This window comes from Aethalodelphis obliquidens, unplaced genomic scaffold (assembly GCF_003676395.1).
Source record: "Aethalodelphis obliquidens isolate GAN/ISIS:26980383/991018 unplaced genomic scaffold, ASM367639v1 scaffold38, whole genome shotgun sequence".
Classification (NCBI taxonomy): Eukaryota; Metazoa; Chordata; class Mammalia; order Artiodactyla; family Delphinidae; genus Aethalodelphis; species Aethalodelphis obliquidens.
In genome coordinates, this window is record NW_020837982.1 from 7,001,446 (window position 1) to 7,020,116 (window position 18,671).

The 18,671-nt window shown below is 42.8% G+C and overlaps 2 protein-coding genes across 4 annotated transcripts in view; one reads left to right on the top strand and one right to left on the bottom strand.

The window, feature by feature from the left end:
- SMG6 (SMG6 nonsense mediated mRNA decay factor) overlaps positions 1-5,528 on the bottom strand; it is a 234,938-nt gene extending 229,410 nt beyond the window's left edge. Inside the window, exons 1-3 of the mRNA XM_027130542.1 lie at positions 5,354-5,528; positions 1,021-2,755; positions 274-466 (exon numbers count right to left, since the gene is read on the bottom strand). Of these exons, the coding sequence (XP_026986343.1) occupies positions 274-466; positions 1,021-2,755; positions 5,354-5,441 (2,016 nt within the window). The 5' untranslated portion in view covers positions 5,442-5,528. The remainder of the gene's footprint in view (positions 1-273; positions 467-1,020; positions 2,756-5,353) is intronic.
- A 186-nt stretch (positions 5,529-5,714) lies between these two features.
- On the top strand, positions 5,715-18,669 carry SRR (serine racemase). 3 transcript variants are annotated; one of them, XM_027130642.1, is made up of 9 exons: positions 5,715-5,733; positions 8,465-8,551; positions 13,367-13,538; positions 14,971-15,097; positions 15,285-15,388; positions 16,875-16,994; positions 17,128-17,202; positions 17,808-18,017; positions 18,343-18,669. In XM_027130642.1, the coding sequence occupies exons 2-9, from the start codon at positions 8,523-8,525 to the stop codon at positions 18,526-18,528; spliced, it is 1,023 nt and encodes a 340-aa protein (XP_026986443.1). In that variant the 5' UTR covers positions 5,715-5,733; positions 8,465-8,522; the 3' UTR covers positions 18,529-18,669. The 3 variants fall into 3 exon arrangements, with proteins under 3 accessions (XP_026986443.1, XP_026986444.1, XP_026986445.1); XM_027130643.1 differs by lacking the exon at positions 5,715-5,733 and adding an exon at positions 5,756-5,773; XM_027130644.1 differs by lacking the exons at positions 5,715-5,733; positions 18,343-18,669 and having other exon boundaries at positions 7,475-8,551; positions 17,914-18,017.
- Positions 18,670-18,671: the final 2 nt, after the last annotated feature.

An 18,671-nucleotide genomic window follows, 5' to 3' on the forward strand; every position in this document is an offset into this window, starting at 1 on the left:
CACACACACACACACACACACACACACACACACACACACACACACACTCCAGCTAAGACATTCAGAAAGCTTCCAAACTCAAAACTAACTCCAATTGTCAGTAAGTTATGGTGTCAAGGAAGTAACAGACATAGGGTAGGCCTAAACCCAAGAAAAGAGCATACAGTTTGTTGTCAATGTTGTTATAAAACATAGTATTTTGGGTGGTAAAAACCCATCACAACTAAAGGATGTTGAAGTCTTTATTCTGAGGACATAAAGATGATGGTTTACCTCATCCAAGAGCTCCAAAAGTCTGTTCCGAATCTGTTCTGGGTTCTCAACATTCGGATCCTTGAGAAGCTGCCTGAACTTCTCAATCACCTGATAGAAAGCATTCTTCCACAGGATCTGATCCACATTCTGATTATCAGAGAACTCGATATCTAATAGAATACAGCGCTCATACAGCTGCAGCAGTTCAGCTCTGGAATAAAATACATGCAGCTTCTAGCTCCAAATACACCACAGGAAAGGCTAGACCCAAGATCTGAGGTTCCTACAAATCAAACACCTTCCTTGGCAGGAAATCCAAAATGCCACCAGGTATAGTACTCACTCTAGTTTCCATTCTGCACAGCAGAATGTCATTCTAAAGACAGTTATGTCTAGGAAAGTAGTTCTTCCCCATATGCCTCCACCTAAATTTAACAGCCAAAGTAAAATCTTCACCACAAGTTACATGTTGTTCATTTCTTGGCACTTTAGAAAGTCTTTCCTTTTCCATATCCAGATTCCATGTTCTCTTAAAAGATTTTTTTCTTCTTAAAAGAAAAAGTGGGAAACATAATCATTTCTAGGACTAGAAACAAAATTTTCTGTTCTGTTTTTTCCAACTCCCCTTCCCTTACAAAAATCAATGTGAAAGGGAGATAACACCTGGCAGCTTACCTAAAAGGTTTCTACCTTCCTCAGCCATGGGGGCCTGCACACCTCCAGCTTATCCCCATTCCCCTCCAGCCAGGACGGAACCCACCATACCTGAGCTGAGCCATCTTCTCCAGGCCCTCGGGACTGATGCGGTCCCTGGAGAGCAGGTTGCTGAGCTGCAGTTCTTGGTTGTCAGCCACCCGGAGAAGCCGATGTAGTTCCTGTTGCTGCATGTTCCTCATGTGTTGCTCCATCTCCTCAGGACTCATGGTGCTGGCAGGGAGGGGGCTACAGACATACTGTCCTGATGGGGTTGGGTAGCCTGGGTAGTAAGGCGCTGGGTACACACCATTTGTAGGGCCCACCGGGTACTGCAGAGGGCTATAGCCTGTGTAAGGATACTGGGAGGCGGGGCCTGGTGTCCGGGGGTAATAATAAGGGTTGTCTGAGTTTTGAAACTTATAGTAAGATGCTTGGGCCTGGCGTGAGTCACCCCAAGAGGTAGGGCTGACTTCATCATCAGTGTCCAAGAAATGTAGCTGCGGTGTCTGGCTCTTCAGAGCAGGTTTCTGATCAGGATTGTTTGGGTCCCACAATCGTCGAGTGGTGCCTCCTCGGCCCCAACTCCGAGATCCCTTACTACCAGATCCAAATAAAAGCCGAGGTCCCGAAGGCGTAGACTCTGGAGAACCGGCTGAACTGACAGACAGGGTGGTATGGGCAGGCAGAATCAGAATGCCACGGCCACGACCCCGAAGTTCTCGTCTCAGGTTTTTGGACTCCTGCTTCTCAGAGCCTTTGCCCACACTGCTCGAGCCTTTGTCTGACTTTAACCTATCCGAATCCTCCCTGGCTGACCTCACCATGGGGGAATCTTTGTTCATGGTTTCTGCATCGAAAGTAACGTGAAGAGTGCCTCGATTTTCTTTACCATTGCTTTTCTGCTCTCCCTCCCCACAGCCAGACCAGCTTCTTTCTAAATGTTTCTTCCTTTCTGAGCTCCTCTGTGGCCCATCAGACTCATCAATTCTGTCCTCATCCAAGGAGTCAGTTGAGGACATAGATACTTGTTTCTTCAGTCGTGGCCTCTCCTTGGTCCGATCTTGGCGGCGGCGGCGACTTCCATTATCAGTCAGGCCAGTCCCCTCGGCGCTGTTGTTGCTACCCGCTGAGCTGGTACTGCAAGTGCGGTAGCGGTTCCTTCGTTTGTCTGAGCGGGAGTAGCGCTTCACAGAACCTGGCTTCCCCTGAGCTGGGTCATCATTCACCTTCTTCACGCCCTCCCCTTTTTCAACCCTCTTTCCTTTTTCCCCCTTCGCAGCCCTTATTGTGTCACCACTTAGGCTCTTTTCTGCCTCCTCTTTGTCTGGCTTGTTCACAACCTCCTCTTTCACATTTCCCCTACATGCATCTTCCTCTACTCTCAGTTGTTCTACCTGGTTGACGATTTCTTCCTCATCCACCCTGCTGGTCGATTCTTTGGTAACAGTCTGCAAACGCCTTCCAGGCTGATAGATCTGCATGTCAGGTTTCTTTGTTCTCTTGATAATTCTTAGACTTCGATCCTCTTGTCCAACAGTCCTAGGAAAAGACTCCTGTGCCCGAGTATTTTCTGGGTCTGCAGGACCATTTTGCTGTGGGCTGTCTTTGCAGACATCTTTAATGAGCTGTGTACCACTTCCAACAGCAGAAGAATCTCTGTCATTAACAATTTCATCCTTAAATTCGTGACCTCCAGAGGGTTCCTTGATTTTAGGTCTGTTCCTTAGTCGGGAAAGACCAGGCTTATAGATTTCAAGATCTGGGCGCCTGTTATCTTTGCGCTGCCTGGGCTCCTTCATGTTTTCTGTGATGTTGGAGAGAGTGTTGGGGAGGAAGAGGTAGAAGAATAAAGGGGAAGGAAAGGAAAAGGAATTGTCATTAAAAGTCAAGCAAGAGGGACTTCCCTGGTGGTCCTGTGGTTAGGTATCCACCTGCCAGTGCAGGGGACATGGGTTCGATCCCTGGTCAGGGAACTAAGATTCCACGTGCCACGGGGCAACTAGGCCCGCGCGCCACAACTAATGAGCCTGCGTACCACAACTAGAGAGAAGCCCGCGCCGCACTGCAACAAAGAGCCCACATGCTGCAACGAGACCCCACATGCCACAACTGAGACCCGATGCAGCCAACAAATAAACAAACATTAAAAAAAAAAAAGTCAAGCAAGAATTACACATTGATATGTTAATACTGGTGGACAAGGAAGGAAATTTCTGCAGAAACAGAAATTCTACTAGGTTTACAATATTTGTTCAGCAACTGGCAAAACTAAGAACTTAACTGTGTTGGAGCTACCTACACCTGAGTTGGGGAAACAAGGAATAAAACCTACATTCTCTTGTTACCCAAATCATATTCGGATCCACAATACCCCAAACTACCTAATCATTGATAGAATAAAAGATCTCTAACCAGTTCTGCATTGGACTATTCTCTGCTATAGAGCTCTCAGCTCCATCCTGGTCTCTTCTTCTGCCTCTAACATTTTTCCAGTGTGGCTGAGTCCTTTTAACATACTAAGGGGTCGGGGGCAGTGGGCGGGGGGCAGAGAAGAAGAGGAGTATGCATAACAATCCACAGTTCTGGACATCTCTGGAGAAAAAATTTGCAACTCCAGTCACTGAACTTGGCCAGGACAATCCTCTTCTTTAGGATTTCAACCACCCAATCACATACCTCCTGTTGAAGCAAACAGGAAGCAGTTCCTTTCACATTCTTCAACTCCACTCATGCTCACCAACTCTCTAACAGCAGCCAGCAGGGTCCTTCCAAGGAAATACTGCTCATACTGTCATCATTAGAATACTGAGACTAACTGCTACTATGATGATGTTATATGAGAAGAAAAAAGTTCCATAAAGGCGCTTTCCCTGGAGGATGATGGAAGTATTGTGACACGCTCTCAAAATACCAACGACTGGGGCACTCAAGAATAAGAGAACAGGACTTTAGAAACCACTCTCCAGGCTCCAGGAACTTACAGAATGACAGATAAGCAAGCATCAATTTTTTTACCTGTTACGTTTATCTGTTAAGGGGAGAGTCTACTGTAAATAGCCACTGAACTGTTCAGTAGGGAAGAAACAGGAATTAGTGAGATTACAGAGTACACTCAAAATGGAATGTTATAGAAAATCCTACTACTGTTCTATAAACACAAATGTAAACAAGCTCATAACAGGGATCACACGCTCCAGCATTTACACCCATGGGTGTAAGGAAATTGGAAAAAATACAAAACCCCACAGGGCTTCCCTGGTGGCGCAGTGGTTGAGAGTCCACCTGCCGATGCAGGGGACACGGGTTCGTGCCCCGGTCCGGGAGGATCCCACATGCCGTGGAGCGGCTGGGCCCGTGAGCCGTGGCCGCTGAGCCTGCGTGCCGGAGCCTGTGCTCCGCGACGGGAGAGGCCACAGCAGTGAGAGGCCCGCGTACCGCCAAAAAATAAACAACCCACAAAACTCTTAAGTTTAAGATACTGCTTCAGTATTTTCTGAAGTCTAAAAGACTGCTTCATCCACTACGAACAAAGGGAAAGCAGTTAACTCCAGAACAGCTCACCCTCAGCAGCCTGTGCAAGCTGGGGGGTGGGGTGGGAAGAACCACTACCACTTTCCAGAGAGGAGGGAGCAAACAACCTGAATAATCCAGTGCACATGACCCATGAAAACCAATTTCAGACTTCTGCCACAAGCCTGCAGGACTATAACTACCATTCTACACGACTCCACTGCCTAACCAAAGAGAGGTGAGACACTAGAATCTTCCTTGGTGCTTTCCTGGTGTGGCTGGACACTTTAACTTGCAAGTTGAACATTCTCCCTGATAAAAACTGCTCCCACACATGCCAAAGCCAAACCAGAGTAGAGTCAGCTCTCTGAGGTCCTGGATCCCTCCGGTGGCGCAGCCTTCAGAAGCCTGCCTTGGGGGGAAAAAGTTCAGCAACGAAGTCCCAAGCTGTTGAACCTTCCTCCTCGATGTTCCCAGCTCCTTCCAACGCTAAAGAAACGACGGGGCAGGCCTGCGAATGACTCCTCGGGGAACCATACACCCCGGGGCCCTCCACCAGACCCCGGAGCCCACTCCTTTCCGCGTCCCCTGACGGCTGGGAACCCTGTGAGAGGGCTGGGGCAATGGGGAGCAGTCACCTTCGCCGTGAGAAAGGGGGCGGAGGAAGGAACCCGGGTTGCGCTCTCCCGGAGGGACCGTAGCCGGCAGATCCCGACCCCACACCGGCTCTCTGGCTGGTAGAGCGGGGAGGGACCGCCCTCGGCCCCCGCCCCCACTGTTGGGGGAAGGGGCGGGGGCTCTGGAGCACCGCGAACTAAGCGGGGAGGAGGCAGAGGAGGAGAGGGAGGCGGGGCGGGCAGGCCCAGCCCAGGAGCTGGGCGGCGCGACTCACCTCTGCTCCCGGCCTGCGGAGCCAGAGTGGCCAGGATCCCTCGCAGCTCCGACGCGGAGATCCGGACACGCTCCAACCCCTCCGCCATCTTCGCGGCTGCTGCTGCAGCTGCAGCTACTCCACCAGCGCCGCGCGCAGCCAGGAAACCACGACGGACGGGCGGCGCGCGCGCTCACCCACCTCCCACCCTTTTCCCCGCCCCCTCCTGCCCCCCCTCCCCAAACGACGGTGGCCGCACTGGGAGGAAAAGCGCCGAACGCACGTTCAGTCGGGAAGAGGCGGGCCGCGAGACTGGGTGGGGCAGGCGGGCACCGCGCGTGCGCAGAGGTGTGGCCGGGAAGGTGCGCTGAGGCTGGAGTTGGAGGCGCGGCGCCTGGGAGGTGAGGTGAGGTCTGGCCCGGCCGAGCCAGGCCAGGCAAGGTGGGCGTTTGCTGCGGTGGCTGCTCTTGCTGCCGTGGTGGCCTTCGAGGACACCGGTACCAGCCTGGGGCTCGGGTTGACGGGGGCCTCCACCGTCCGGCCCTTTCCAGTCATCTTAGGCCAGGGTCTCCCGCCACAGGCCCGGACTACTGCCCCAGGCTTTTACTTTGCGACCTTCAAGATCTTGTAGGATAGTTAGTATTATGCCCCTTTTTTTTCTTTCTTTCTTTCTTTTTTTTTTTAAATGAGGAAACTGAATCCCAGAGAATCGTAGCAAATTGCCCAGGGTGACACAATCGATAATTACCAGAGACTCAAAAGTCTTTTCCTTTATGGCAATCTACATCCCAAACTTCGTGGCTTTTTTTTTTTAAATACAGTATAGATGGCTCTTGCTGAGGGAAGGGTTTGTGTGGAAATAAGTCAGGAGGTGTTATGAGTCGATTTGGGAATTTCTGTATCACTGTGGATTCTGGGGAAAATTACTTGACTTTCCTGGATCTCAGGTTGATTTTTTTTTTTTTTTTTCATTTTTAAAATGTAACTGGATCTGAAGACTGGTACTTTATCTGTTTGTTCATGAGCCCCGTGTTCAGAACTGTGATGGAACTCCCTCCTCTTGCAAGGTTGCTTCCCTCCACCTCTTGAGCTCCTTCCCAGTCCCACACAACCTATTGGACCTCTACACCATCAAAGTTACCGATTATTCCTTAGACTGGGCTTAAAAGATTTAAACAATCTCTGACAACTCATTCAATTCCTATTAGGTGGCAGACGCTTCGCCTCCACGAAGTTCTCAACAGATGGAGAAAGTCAGTAGATAGCAAAAGAAGGGGAGTGATTGGAGTGGTCAGAGCAAATGGCAATCTTTAAAACAGATATGAAAGAAATAAGAAAAAAATGTTTGAAACTAATTTGTTTTCATAGTGAAATTGATGAGGACATTGCAACAGTTTTTTTTTTAATGGAAAAATAATCTGAAGAAAACTTTCTTAGGAAAAACACCATTGCCAAATTAATACAGCAGTATCAGTGAGCTGCAGATGAGATATGCCAAAAGTTAAACCAGCTCAAAAAATTTTATGAGAACTCAGAGGGAAAATATAATAGAAACTATTGAGAGGTAAAGGTACGAGATATGGAGAATGGATCCAGAAAACTAATAATCAAATATGAGTCCAGACGGTGATAACAGAACTGACTGAGGAGGAGCAATAATCAAATATATAATAGAAGAAAATTTACTCAGTTGATGGAAAATTTGGATTTAAGACTTAAATTCAACCCTCAGATTTAAAAGGTTCATGAAATGCCAGGTAGAAATAAGTGAAAAGACAACCATATTTAGACCTGTATCACAATGAAAGCTGAGTTTAAAGAATTAAAATATATGCTGATATAGTCAAGATACATTGTTAATTTTTTAAGCCAATTGCAGAACAAGATATAGAGTATGGTTCTGTCTGAGTGCAGCAAAACCATTTATTGCATATGTAAATTTCTATATAAATACATCAAAAAAGATGTGGAAGAATACATACCGAACTTTTTAAAATGGTTATCTTGGGAATTCCCTGGCAGTCCAGTGGTTAGGACTGCAAGCTCTCACTGCCAAGGGCCCGGGTTCGATCCCTGGTTGGGGAACTAAGATCCCACAAGCTGCACAGCGCGCACAAATAAATAAATAAATAAGTAAAAAGAATGAAAATTAATAAGCTACGTATTCAATAAGGGTAGAAAAAGAAAATAAAAATAGAAGGAAGAAATAAAGATAAAATCAGAAATAATAAAGGAAAAAGAACAGCACTTGATAAATTGAAGCACTCATTCTTCAGAAATAGACATTAAAATAGACACATTTCTGGCAAAAAATTTTGAGAATTCAAGATATCCTACCAAATGCTTCATAGGTAATGCAAACTTAGCTCATCAAATCTCTGATTTTCCCCTAAAATATTTGTTTCTTTGCCAGCCTTATATCTCAGTAAATTATAACACCATCGAAGTCAAAACCCAAGAGTTATCCTTGACACCTCCGTCTCTCTCAGTCCCCACATTCAATCCAATATCAGGATATGTCTCTTCTATATCTGTAGTGGTGACATATGGAGTTCATCACCTCAACATTTTCACCTTCCTTTTCTCTTGAAAACTGTCCCTTACTCTCACTCAGAAGTACTTTCTCTTTTCCTTTTTCTGTCTATTTCCTTTTTTCCTTTCTTTCCTCTTTTACTCCCTTCATTTGCTCCTATTTTTCCCTCAGGTGCAGAGATTTGAGGCAGTCCTGCTGTTCAGTTCACATTATCATCGACAAGGCCTTTCTCATTTTATCTTTTTTTCCTTCATTCCAATTCCCAGTCATGTTCCTTCCCTCTTCCTTCAGTAGCCACTCTAATGTGTTTGATATATGTCCTTGGATATACATGTATCTTTGAATAATATATAGTATTGTTTTATATATGTATGTGTTTTAAATGTACATATTTGATATTGTGTTATAGAAATCATTGTTTCATGTTTCTGTAAATACTTCTATTGCATAGTATTGTCTTAAATGACCTCACACCCTTGGCCACTGGTCCTGGGCCTAGATGGGCCAATCAGAGTCCCTACCCAGAATTTTTTTTAACTGAAACTAAGAAAAAAAGAAAATCCCTCTCCAGTTTGGAAGCCGTAAAATGTAAAACACAGGAGCTGTCAGCAGCCATGTGTCCTGCCATGCGGAACCAGCTGGTCTGCAGTGAAAAGAATGAAGCCGACATGCAGAAAGCAGCAGAGGTGAGAAACAATGAGAAAGTCCTGGAAAATCTCAAAGTCCCTAGTTCCAGTTGTTTCTGATGTGCCATGTTCCTGCCCTTCCCATGGTTCAACTCTTCCTTGGATTCCATGAGCCAGTAAATTCTCATCACCTCCCTCTTGTGCCTAAGCCAGTTAAAATTGGGGTTCTATCACTCGTAACCAAGAGGTCTAACTAATTATAATCTCCAAAATGTATGTGCGTGTGTGCTTTTTAATTGTGGTAAATACACGTAACATGAAATATACCATCATGATCATTTTTAAGTGTACAGTTCAGTAGTGTTAAGTACATTCACATTGTTGTACAACCAATCTCCAGAACTCTTTTCATCTTGCAAAACTGAAACTGTACCCATTGAACAACAGCTTCCCATTGCCCCCTCCTCCCCACAGCCTCTTACAGTCACCGTTCTACTTTCTATGGATTTGACTACTCTAGGTACCTCACATAAGTGTAACCATATGGTATTCGTCTTTTTGTGACTGGCTTATTTCAATTGGCGTAATATCCCCAGGATTCATCCATGTTATAGCACATGTCAGAATTTCCTTTTTTGAGGCTAAGTAATATTTCATTGTATGTATATATCCCATTTTGTTTATCCATTTATCTGTCGCTGGATACGTGGGTTGCTTCCACCTTTTGGCTATTGCAAATAATGCTGCTATGAACATAGGTGTACAAATATGTCTTTGAGACCTTCATTGAATTCTTTTGGGTATATAACCAGAAGTGGAATTGCTGGATCATATGGTAATACTGTTTCATTTTTTGAGGAACTACCACACTGTTTTCCACAGCAACTGCACCATTTTACATTTCTACCAACAGTGCACGAGGACTCCAGTTTTTCTACATCCTGCCAACACCTGTTATTTTCCTAGTTTGGGGGTTTTTTAAATAGTAGCCATCCTAATAGGCATATGGTGGTATCTCACTGTGGTTTTGATTTGCATTTCTCTAATGATTAGAGATGTTGAGCATCTTTTCATGTGCTTGTTGGCCCTTTGTATATCTTTTTTGGAGAAATGTCTAGTCAAGTCCTTCGCCCATTTTTTGATGGGTTTGTTTTTCCAAAATGTATCTTGAATGATTATTTTTTTCTACCTCCACTTTCACCATCCAAGCCCCCCTGTTGTTTTTCGTGTGGACAGCTGTAATACTTCATAACTGGATACCTTGATTCCACTCTTCTCTCTTTCCTTTTCATTCATTGCAATGTAGCAAGTGATTTTCTGTAAATATGGATTCTAACATGTCACCTGCTCAGAATTCTCCAATGGCATTTTTAAAAAAACTTTTATTGGAGTATAGTTGATTTACAATGTTGTGTTAGTTTCCACTGTACAGCAAAGTGAACTCTCTTTTAGATTCTTTCCCATATAGGTCATTACAGAGTATTGAGTAGCATTCTCTGCTATACAGTAGGTCCTTATTAGTTATCTATTTTATATATAGTGGTGTGTATATGTCAGTCCCAATCTCCCAATTTATCCCTCCCCGCCCCCTCCCCTGGTAACAAGTCCAATGGCATTTTATTGCTCTTAAAAAAAAAATCCATGGACTTCCCTGGTGGTCCATTGGTTAAGATTCCATGCTTCCACTGCCGGGGGCGGCGTGGGTTCAATCCCTGGTCTGGGAAGTTCTGCATGCTGTGAGGTGTGGCCAAAAAAAAATTCCATGAGTCATGGTCTCTTATGATCTAGACTCTGCCAACTTCACTCTCCTTATCTCTTATCACATTTCCCATTGATCACATTTTCAGATACATTGACCTTTTAATTCCTGGAAAATGCCAATCTCTTTCCCTCCTTAAAGCATTCATATAATATTCCCTCTACCTGAAACACTTTCCCCACTACTCTGCCCATTCATCTTTTAGGTCATAATTTAATTTTACTTCTCAAGAAAAAAAAAACTAATTATTCACAAAATAATAAAAATTCAGTTCTACATAGAGGGTCTTCATTGACCTCCTTCACTGATCTAAATAAGGCCTCCCACTATAGTATCCTATCATAATACACTTCCCTAAGTTAACATATCAATGTTTGTAAATACATATTTAATTGAATTATTTGTTAGACACCTCTCCAATACATTGTAATCTTTGAGAGGAGGAACAAGTCTACTTCTCTAGTACTATATCCCCAGATCAAACAGTATCTGACACAGAAGGTGCTCAAATTTGTTGAATGAATGAATACCACGGATATGAAAAATACTTAGAAATATTAATATGTACAGCTTTATACTAATAAATTTTAAATTAAGTGATTTTACAAAAAAAATTACTGAAATTAATTCAGGAGGAGATGGCAAATCCATATAAACCAGTAACTATGAAGTCATTGAAAAAGTTACTAGAGGTACATTTTTAAGGTAAAGACAAATTATCTTTATTTGCAGATAGCATGATTGTTTAGAGAATAAACTGTAAAACTATTAGATCTAACAAGATAATCTGGTAAAGTATCCTATTACATGATAAATATACAAAAATTATTAGCTTTCATATACATCATCAGTAAGCAGTTTAAAAATCTAATTTTAAAAATGCCTTATCTTGGGGCTTCCCTGGTGGCTCAGTGGTTGAGAGTCCACCTGCCAATGCAGGGGACACGGGTTCGTGCCCTGGTCTGGGAAGATCCCACATGCCGCGGAGTGGCTAGGCCAGGCCCGTGAGCCATGGCCGCTGAGCCTGCGCGTCCGGAGCCTGTGCTCTGCAACGGGAGAGGCCGCAACAGTGAGAGGCCTGCGTACCGCCAAAAAAAAAGAAGAGAAGCCACAGCAATGAGAAGCTCAGGCACCGCAACGAAGGGTAGCCCCTGCTCGCCGCCAACTGGAGAAAGCCTGAGTGCAGCAACGAAGATCCAACGCAGCCATAAATAAATTTATATATATAACAAAAAGAATGGATAAACAACAAGGTCCTAAAGCACAGAGAACTATGCTAAATATCCTGTGATAAACCATAATGGAAAAGAATATGAAAAAGAAGGTATGTATATGTATAACTGAATCGCTTTGCTGTACAGCAGAAATTAACACAACATTGTAAATCAACCTTACTTCAATAAAAAAAAAGTTCAGTCACTAGTAATTAAAGAAATGTAAACTACTAGACATACTTCATTAAATTGACAGATAAAAATGATACAGTAAGGGTGAAGGAAAATAGTCATTCCTTAGAAAGTGCTGTTGGAGTATAAATTGATATGATCTATAACTCTTCTGGAGATCAGTTTGGCAGTGGTATCAAAAGCCTTAGAAGTATGTATGCCTTTTAATGTAAAATACCACTGGTGGAATCTACTCAAAGCATGTATAGAGATAAACAGAGATCTTGCAACAAGGCTGTTCATTACATCATTATTTATCATAGCCAAAAAAAAAAAAAAAAGGAAATCTAAATGTTCAACAACAGAGTTATCTAAAACTACGGTATTTTTGTAAAAAGAAGTACTAGTAAGTCATTTCACTAGAAATCACATAGTGATTTCCCTGGCAGTCCAATGGTTAAGACTTCGCCTTCCAATGCTGGGGATGCGGGTTCAATCCCTGGTCGGGGAGCTAAGATACCACATGCCTCGTGGCCAAAAAAAACAAAACATAAAAAACAGAAGCAATATTATAACAAATTCAATAAAGACTTTAAAAAATGTTCCACATCAAATAAAATAAAAATAAAAAGTCACATAAATATATCTACTGATAAGCAAAGATTCATAGATATATTGTCTGAAAAAAGCAAGTTAACAAACCTGTCAAAAAAGTTTTGTCTGCATATGTATGTGGGTCTGGAAAGAGAGACAACAGAGCTTCGGTAGCAATTGTCTTTGGAGAGGAAAGCAGATTAAATTGTTTTTCTATTGAACATACATTACCTTTGTTAATAAGGAAAGAGAAACTTCATGTTTAAACACTACAGTAAAAATAGTAAAAAGTGGAAGCATAATACAGTTACTGAAAATTATAGTTATGAAAACTTTGAGGAATGAGCCAAATGGAAAAGGAGTAAAAATGTTATTTATGCTTTGATTTTAACTGTCATATATGTATATTGAAAAAACAGAAGGAAACATAGTGAACATAATTTATTAAGATGGTAGGATTGTAGGCAATTTTTCCCCTTGGTAAATTGTGAAATATTTTTTTTAAATAAAAATTTGTAGCAGATTTTGAACCCAGTTTATTCAAGCTTCACAATCATGAAAATGTAGAGACCAGTGGCAGTGCCAAGAGATGGATGGTAGGGGCAAGGACTGAGCTTTAAGCCTTCAATAATCATCACCAGTTATCTCCTGTGAGGTTTCAACAAAGCAAACTTATACACCAAGAAACTCAGCTTCAAGAGAAGTTCCCTTATGCAGAGATTCTGGACCCCAGTAATGGAGACAGTCCCCACATTAACACCACAGACCCTGAGTCTATTTTCCTATGTTATGCATTTTCTTTTTTTATTTTCTTAAGATTTTTGTTTGGTTGTTTTTTGGGTTTTTTGTTTGTTTTAGTTTAAGGTTCACAGCAAAATTGATGGGAACAGAAATTTGCCATATACTCCCGGCCCCCACACATGTATAGCCTCCCCCATTATCAGCATCCCCCACCAGAGTGGTATATTTGTTACAGCTGAACCTACATTGACATGCCATTAGCACCAAAGTCCATAGTTTACATTATGGTTCACTCTTGGTGGTGTACATTCCATGGGTCTGTGTTATGCATTTGCAAAATCTACTTTAAATACATCGTCTAGGCTTGCTTTGACCCCTCTTATTCCTGGGTTTCAGAACCATGTGTGATCAGTACTGCATCTCCTTTGCTGATGTTGAGAAAGCACATATCAACATTCGAGATTTTATCCACCTCACACCAGTGCTAACAAGCTCCATTTTGAATCAAGTAACAGGGCGCAATCTTTTCTTCAAATGTGAACTCTTCCAGAAAACTGGATCTTTTAAGGTAACAATCTCTTTTGATAGTGTATCATGTTTCTTTTCAAGCCACTTTGATTCTCTTGACCACCCAGTGAGGTAGGTACAATTAATATCTTTTTACAGCTAAAGAAATTGTGGAAATTTTCCTTTGCTCAAGTCCTGGTTACTTAGCATCATGGCGTTGACAAGAGCCACTTTTACACAATCTCAAAATTCCGTATAATTAAGGTGATCACATATAATTTACTATCCAGACTAGGACATGTTTGAGAATGAAAAGGGGGAACTTCTAACGATTAAGCCGAGATCACAGTCATCAACCTGGACATGTGTGATCACCCTGTATATAGCCAAGTTTAAGCATTCACTTTGTCAACTTACTATTTGTTTATACCTTATTATGAATATAAACGATCTAACCCTAGCTCAACCCCCATATAACAGGACCTTTTTCTACAAAATACGTCAGTGCCTCTCCTATGCATACAGATAGATTTCTGTGCTGATTTGTTACCTGAATTCTCTGACCGTTAGTTGAACTTTAAGATCCATTCAGGTAAAAATCTGAAAAGCTGCATTTTGCACTGTGCCTAACAGGTATTGTTAGTACCCATTAAGCGGTAGCTTTAGGATTTCAGGAATTTACCTTTTTCCATACCCATTAACTGAGAACTTTTATTTTAAACAAACAAAAACTTCTCCATTCTCTTTTGCCCTTTGCTTCTGCCATGGTTTATTTTTCATTCATCACGCATCAAGCACTTATTTTCACCAACTATACTAGGTATATGTACACTAGGCCTTGCCCCATATCCATACTTGCAGGGGAAGACAAAATAGGTTGATGACAAATGTCTTAAAAGAGTTACAAGGGCCATAGAAACGAATGAAGTACCTAATTTTGCCTGGGAGAACAAGGAGGTTGAACCAGGTGTTGTTTGATCCAAGTTTTATAGGATGAGTACTTTTAGCCATATCAGGGAGTGGGGGAAAAGAACTACAGGTAGAGGCATCAGCATGCCAAGAGGTACAGAGTTGTGAGCTAACCTGGTAGGATGGAAACTAGAGGCAATTTAGGATGGCTACAACGGTAGACGTAGATATGTTTAGAAAGGCTGCAGCTTGTAAGGGATTTGTACTTTTCTTACAAAAATAGGCAATCAATGAAAAAGGTAACGTTTGTTTTTTAAAAGCTCACTTTCCTAATCTAGTGGAACTATTAGATGAGAATAATCCTTGAGGCAGGATCAGCTGAGATTTGGTGATACCAAGTTGAGAAATGAGGCCTCACCAAGGTAGTGGCCAAGATGAACATGAGGTATTTAGGAGATAGACTCGATAAGATTTAGTCATGGAGTGGATGTGCAGTATTGGAAGAGAAAAATGTAAAAAAGCTCCTTGGTTTTTTGAAAAGAATTTTTAATCAAATATATTAATTCACCATTCCTCTTTTCCAGATTCGTGGTGCCCTTAATGCAATCAGAGGCTTGATTTCTGCCACTTCAGAAGAGAAGCCCAAAGCTGTTGTTACTCACAGCAGTGGAAACCATGGCCAGGCTCTCTCCTATGCTGCCAAATTGCAAGGTACTTGATTAATTTCCCAGGGTACTGGGTAGGCTCGTCAGAGGACTGGAAAAGCAGCCTTAACTTTCAGTGAGGTTGGTGATAGCTGAGGGAATAAATTTCCAAGTCCCTGATTACAAGCAAACTGAACATAAATTTCTATCCTAAATTCTGATTTGTACTAACCAAACATGCTTCTCCCTCCCAGGGATTCCTGCTTATATTGTAGTGCCCGAAACAGCTCCCAACTGTAAAAAATTGGCGATACAAGGCTATGGAGCCTCTATAGTATACAGTGAACAAAGCGACGAGGTAAGGAAGAGAGCAATGTTCAGTACCACCTTAACAGCTTTCATAGTAAAATGAAACTTCTCTTCCTACCTTACTGGCTGCAGCTTCTGTCTCCTTTGTTGTTTCTCTAAGTGTTGGCACGCACGACCTTTTCTCTACCTACACTCACTCAGATGATCTCATTAGTCTCATAGTTTAAAATATCACCTACACTCTAACTCCAGCCCTGAACTTTGCTCTTAACCAGACTTGTACATTCCCACTTGGGTGCCTTAATAGGCCTCTCAACCTTACTGTCTAAAACCAAACTCCTCATCTTAATACTGTTCCACTTCCAGTCTTCCCCATCTCAGTAAATGGCAACTTTAATCCTTCATTATCCTCAAAACATGGAGTTATCTTTGATAACTCTGATACCCCACATCCAAATCTTAGTCCTTTCAAAATATTTCCATAATCCAACTTTTTTTTTTAAATTAATTTATTTTTGGCTGAGTCGGGTCTTTGTTGCTGCGCGCTGGCTCTCTCTAGTTGCAGTGAGTGGGGGCTACTCTTTGTTGCGGTGCGCGGGCTTCTCATTGCGGTGGCTTCTCTTGTTGCGGAACGCGGGCTCTAGGCGCGTGGGCTTCAGTAGTTGTGGCTCACAGGCTCCAGAGAGCAGGCTCAGTAGTTGTGGTGCACTGGCTTAGTTGCTCTGCAGCATGTGGGATCTTCCCGGACCAGGGCTCGAACCCGTGTCCCCTGCATTGGCAGGTGGATTCTTAACCACTGCGCCACCAGAAAAGCCCAATCCAACTACTTCTAACAGCCTCTACCTTCACCATCCTGATTCAAACCAATGTCAGTCCTCACCTAGATTCAGTAGCCTCCTAATTGGTCCTCTGCTTCCACCCTTGCCCCACGAGTCTTGTCTCCAAAAGAGCAACCAGAGCTATCCATTTGGTAAGTCAGAATGTGTCTGTCAGCCTAAAATCCTCCAGTGGTTCCCCATCTCATACACAGTGGAAACCAAAGTTCTTGCAATCATCTATGGCCCAGATGAACTGGCCCATTTCTGTTTTTCTGACTTCATCTCCCACTATTACTCTCCTCCAAACACTCCACACAAACCACACTTAGTTTCTCAGAAAGCCAAGCACTCCTCTCTGTAGTCTTTGTACTTGCTGTTACTCTTTCCTTGGAATGTTCTGGAGGTACACAGGACTTGTTCAAATCTATTAAAATGTCACTTTACCAGTGGCCCTTCCCAAGCACCCTATATAAAATAAACTCATTTTTCTCTAAAGCATTTAGACATACCATATATTTACTCATATCCCACCCCTCCTCACCATATTAGAACATAACTCCACTGAGTGCAGGGACTGTTTTGTTCGGTTATATACCCAGTGCCAAAACAAATTCTGAAAAAAGTAGATGGCAAATAAAGTGTTAAATGACTGAATCTAACTTGTTGGGAACTCTATTAAATACAAATAAAGTAAGCTAAATTAATGTACTCTTTCAGTCCAGAGAAAATGTTACAAGAAGAATTGTGGAAGAAACAGAAGGCATCATGGTACATCCCAACCAGGAGCCTGCAGTGATAGCTGGGCAAGGGACAATTGCCATGGAAGTCCTAAACCAGGTAAAAGCTTAGTTAGTTCTTGTTTAGCCACTTACTGGTAATGCTGTTTGGCCGTAGAACCAATTATTTTATATGTACATATAAAACTGGTTATTAATAGACCTATTTATACTTTATATTCTTTTCATTAAAGGTTCCCTTGGTAGATGCACTGGTGGTACCTGTAGGAGGAGGAGGAATGGTTGCTGGAATAGCAATTACAGTTAAGGTAAGAAAACAGCTTCTGAAGGACTCCCTACTTCAGGCATAGAAGAGTTTATTTTACATCATAGTACATTGTGAATACTTGCTCAACATTCCCCCAAATTGCCATTCCTTCTCATCATCCCTTGGCACTTGAGATAGAAGGCCCTTCTCTTCACCACTACCCTTTTTTCTTTTTTTTGGCCGCGCGGCATGCGGAATCCTAGTTCCCAGTGACTGAACCTGTGCCCCCTGAAGTGGAAACGCGGAGTCTTAACCACTGGACCGCCAGGGAAGTCCCTCACTACCCTTTTCTTAATGAAAACTTTACAGCACAAAAGCCATTACAATGAGTGGCACCCTCACAGTCCTCTGAGTTCCATCTCACCAACCTACTATCCAAGTCAGTGGCTACTCTTTTCCCAAGTTACCAGCAGAACCAGCTGTGATCTAGGCCACCGAGGCCAGAGTGGAAAACAATTTCAAGTGCTTAAAGGCCCTATTTCCATTACATCGATTAAAAGAAAGCCTCTTGGGCAGAAATATGTTAACTGTACCAATCATTTTACTGCAAGCATGCAGGCAAAATGCTGTGGCTAGTTGTAAGCTATCTAATATTCCTCTTCCTAGGCTCTGAGACCTAGTGTCAAGGTATATGCTGCTGAACCCTTGAATGCAAATGACTGCTACCAGTCCAAACTGAAAGGGGAACTGACCCCCAATCCCTATCCTCCAGAAACCATAGCAGATGGTGTCAGATCCAGCATTGGCTTAAACACCTGGCCTATTATAAGGGACCTCGTGGATGACGTCTTCACTGTCACAGAGGATGAAATTAAGGTGAGGCCCCAAGAGGAAAGGAGATAACAAAAGAATGGAGCAACTTCTTAGACAAAAAACCCTCCTGTTGTAAGTGGCAACTCACCCACTAGGGACTCAACTAGGTGATTTCATGACACGAAGGTGGGTGCCCTAGATGTATTAAGACCATAGAAGCAGAGTTGGAATGAAAAAAGCCCTGCCCTTCATTGGCAAGCACAAACATATAGCAATAGGAAAATTCAGACGAGGCATATTATATCCCCATCTGGCCTTTAACTATAAAGGCCAACCATGTAGGCTCTTTCCCCTTTTCACTAATTCTTACTCCTTTCTATACCAACAGTATGCAACCCAGCTGGTGTGGGAGAGGATGAAATTGCTTATTGAACCTACAGCTGGTGTTGGAGTGGCTGCTGTGCTGTCTCAGCATTTTCAAACAGTTTCCGCAGAAGTAAAGAACATTTGTATTGTGCTCAGTGGTGGAAATGTAGACTTAACTTCCCTAACTTGGGTGAAGCAGGCTGAATAAGCCAGCTCTTTAGAAATCTGTTTCTGTTTAATATGTGCAAAAGGAAGAAAAGGGATTCAGTGTCTAAACACTTGGAAATTTTGTCTCCTGGTCATTGTCAACTTCCTATCTTCCCCTCTTAAAGAGCTTTCAAAATCCTAATG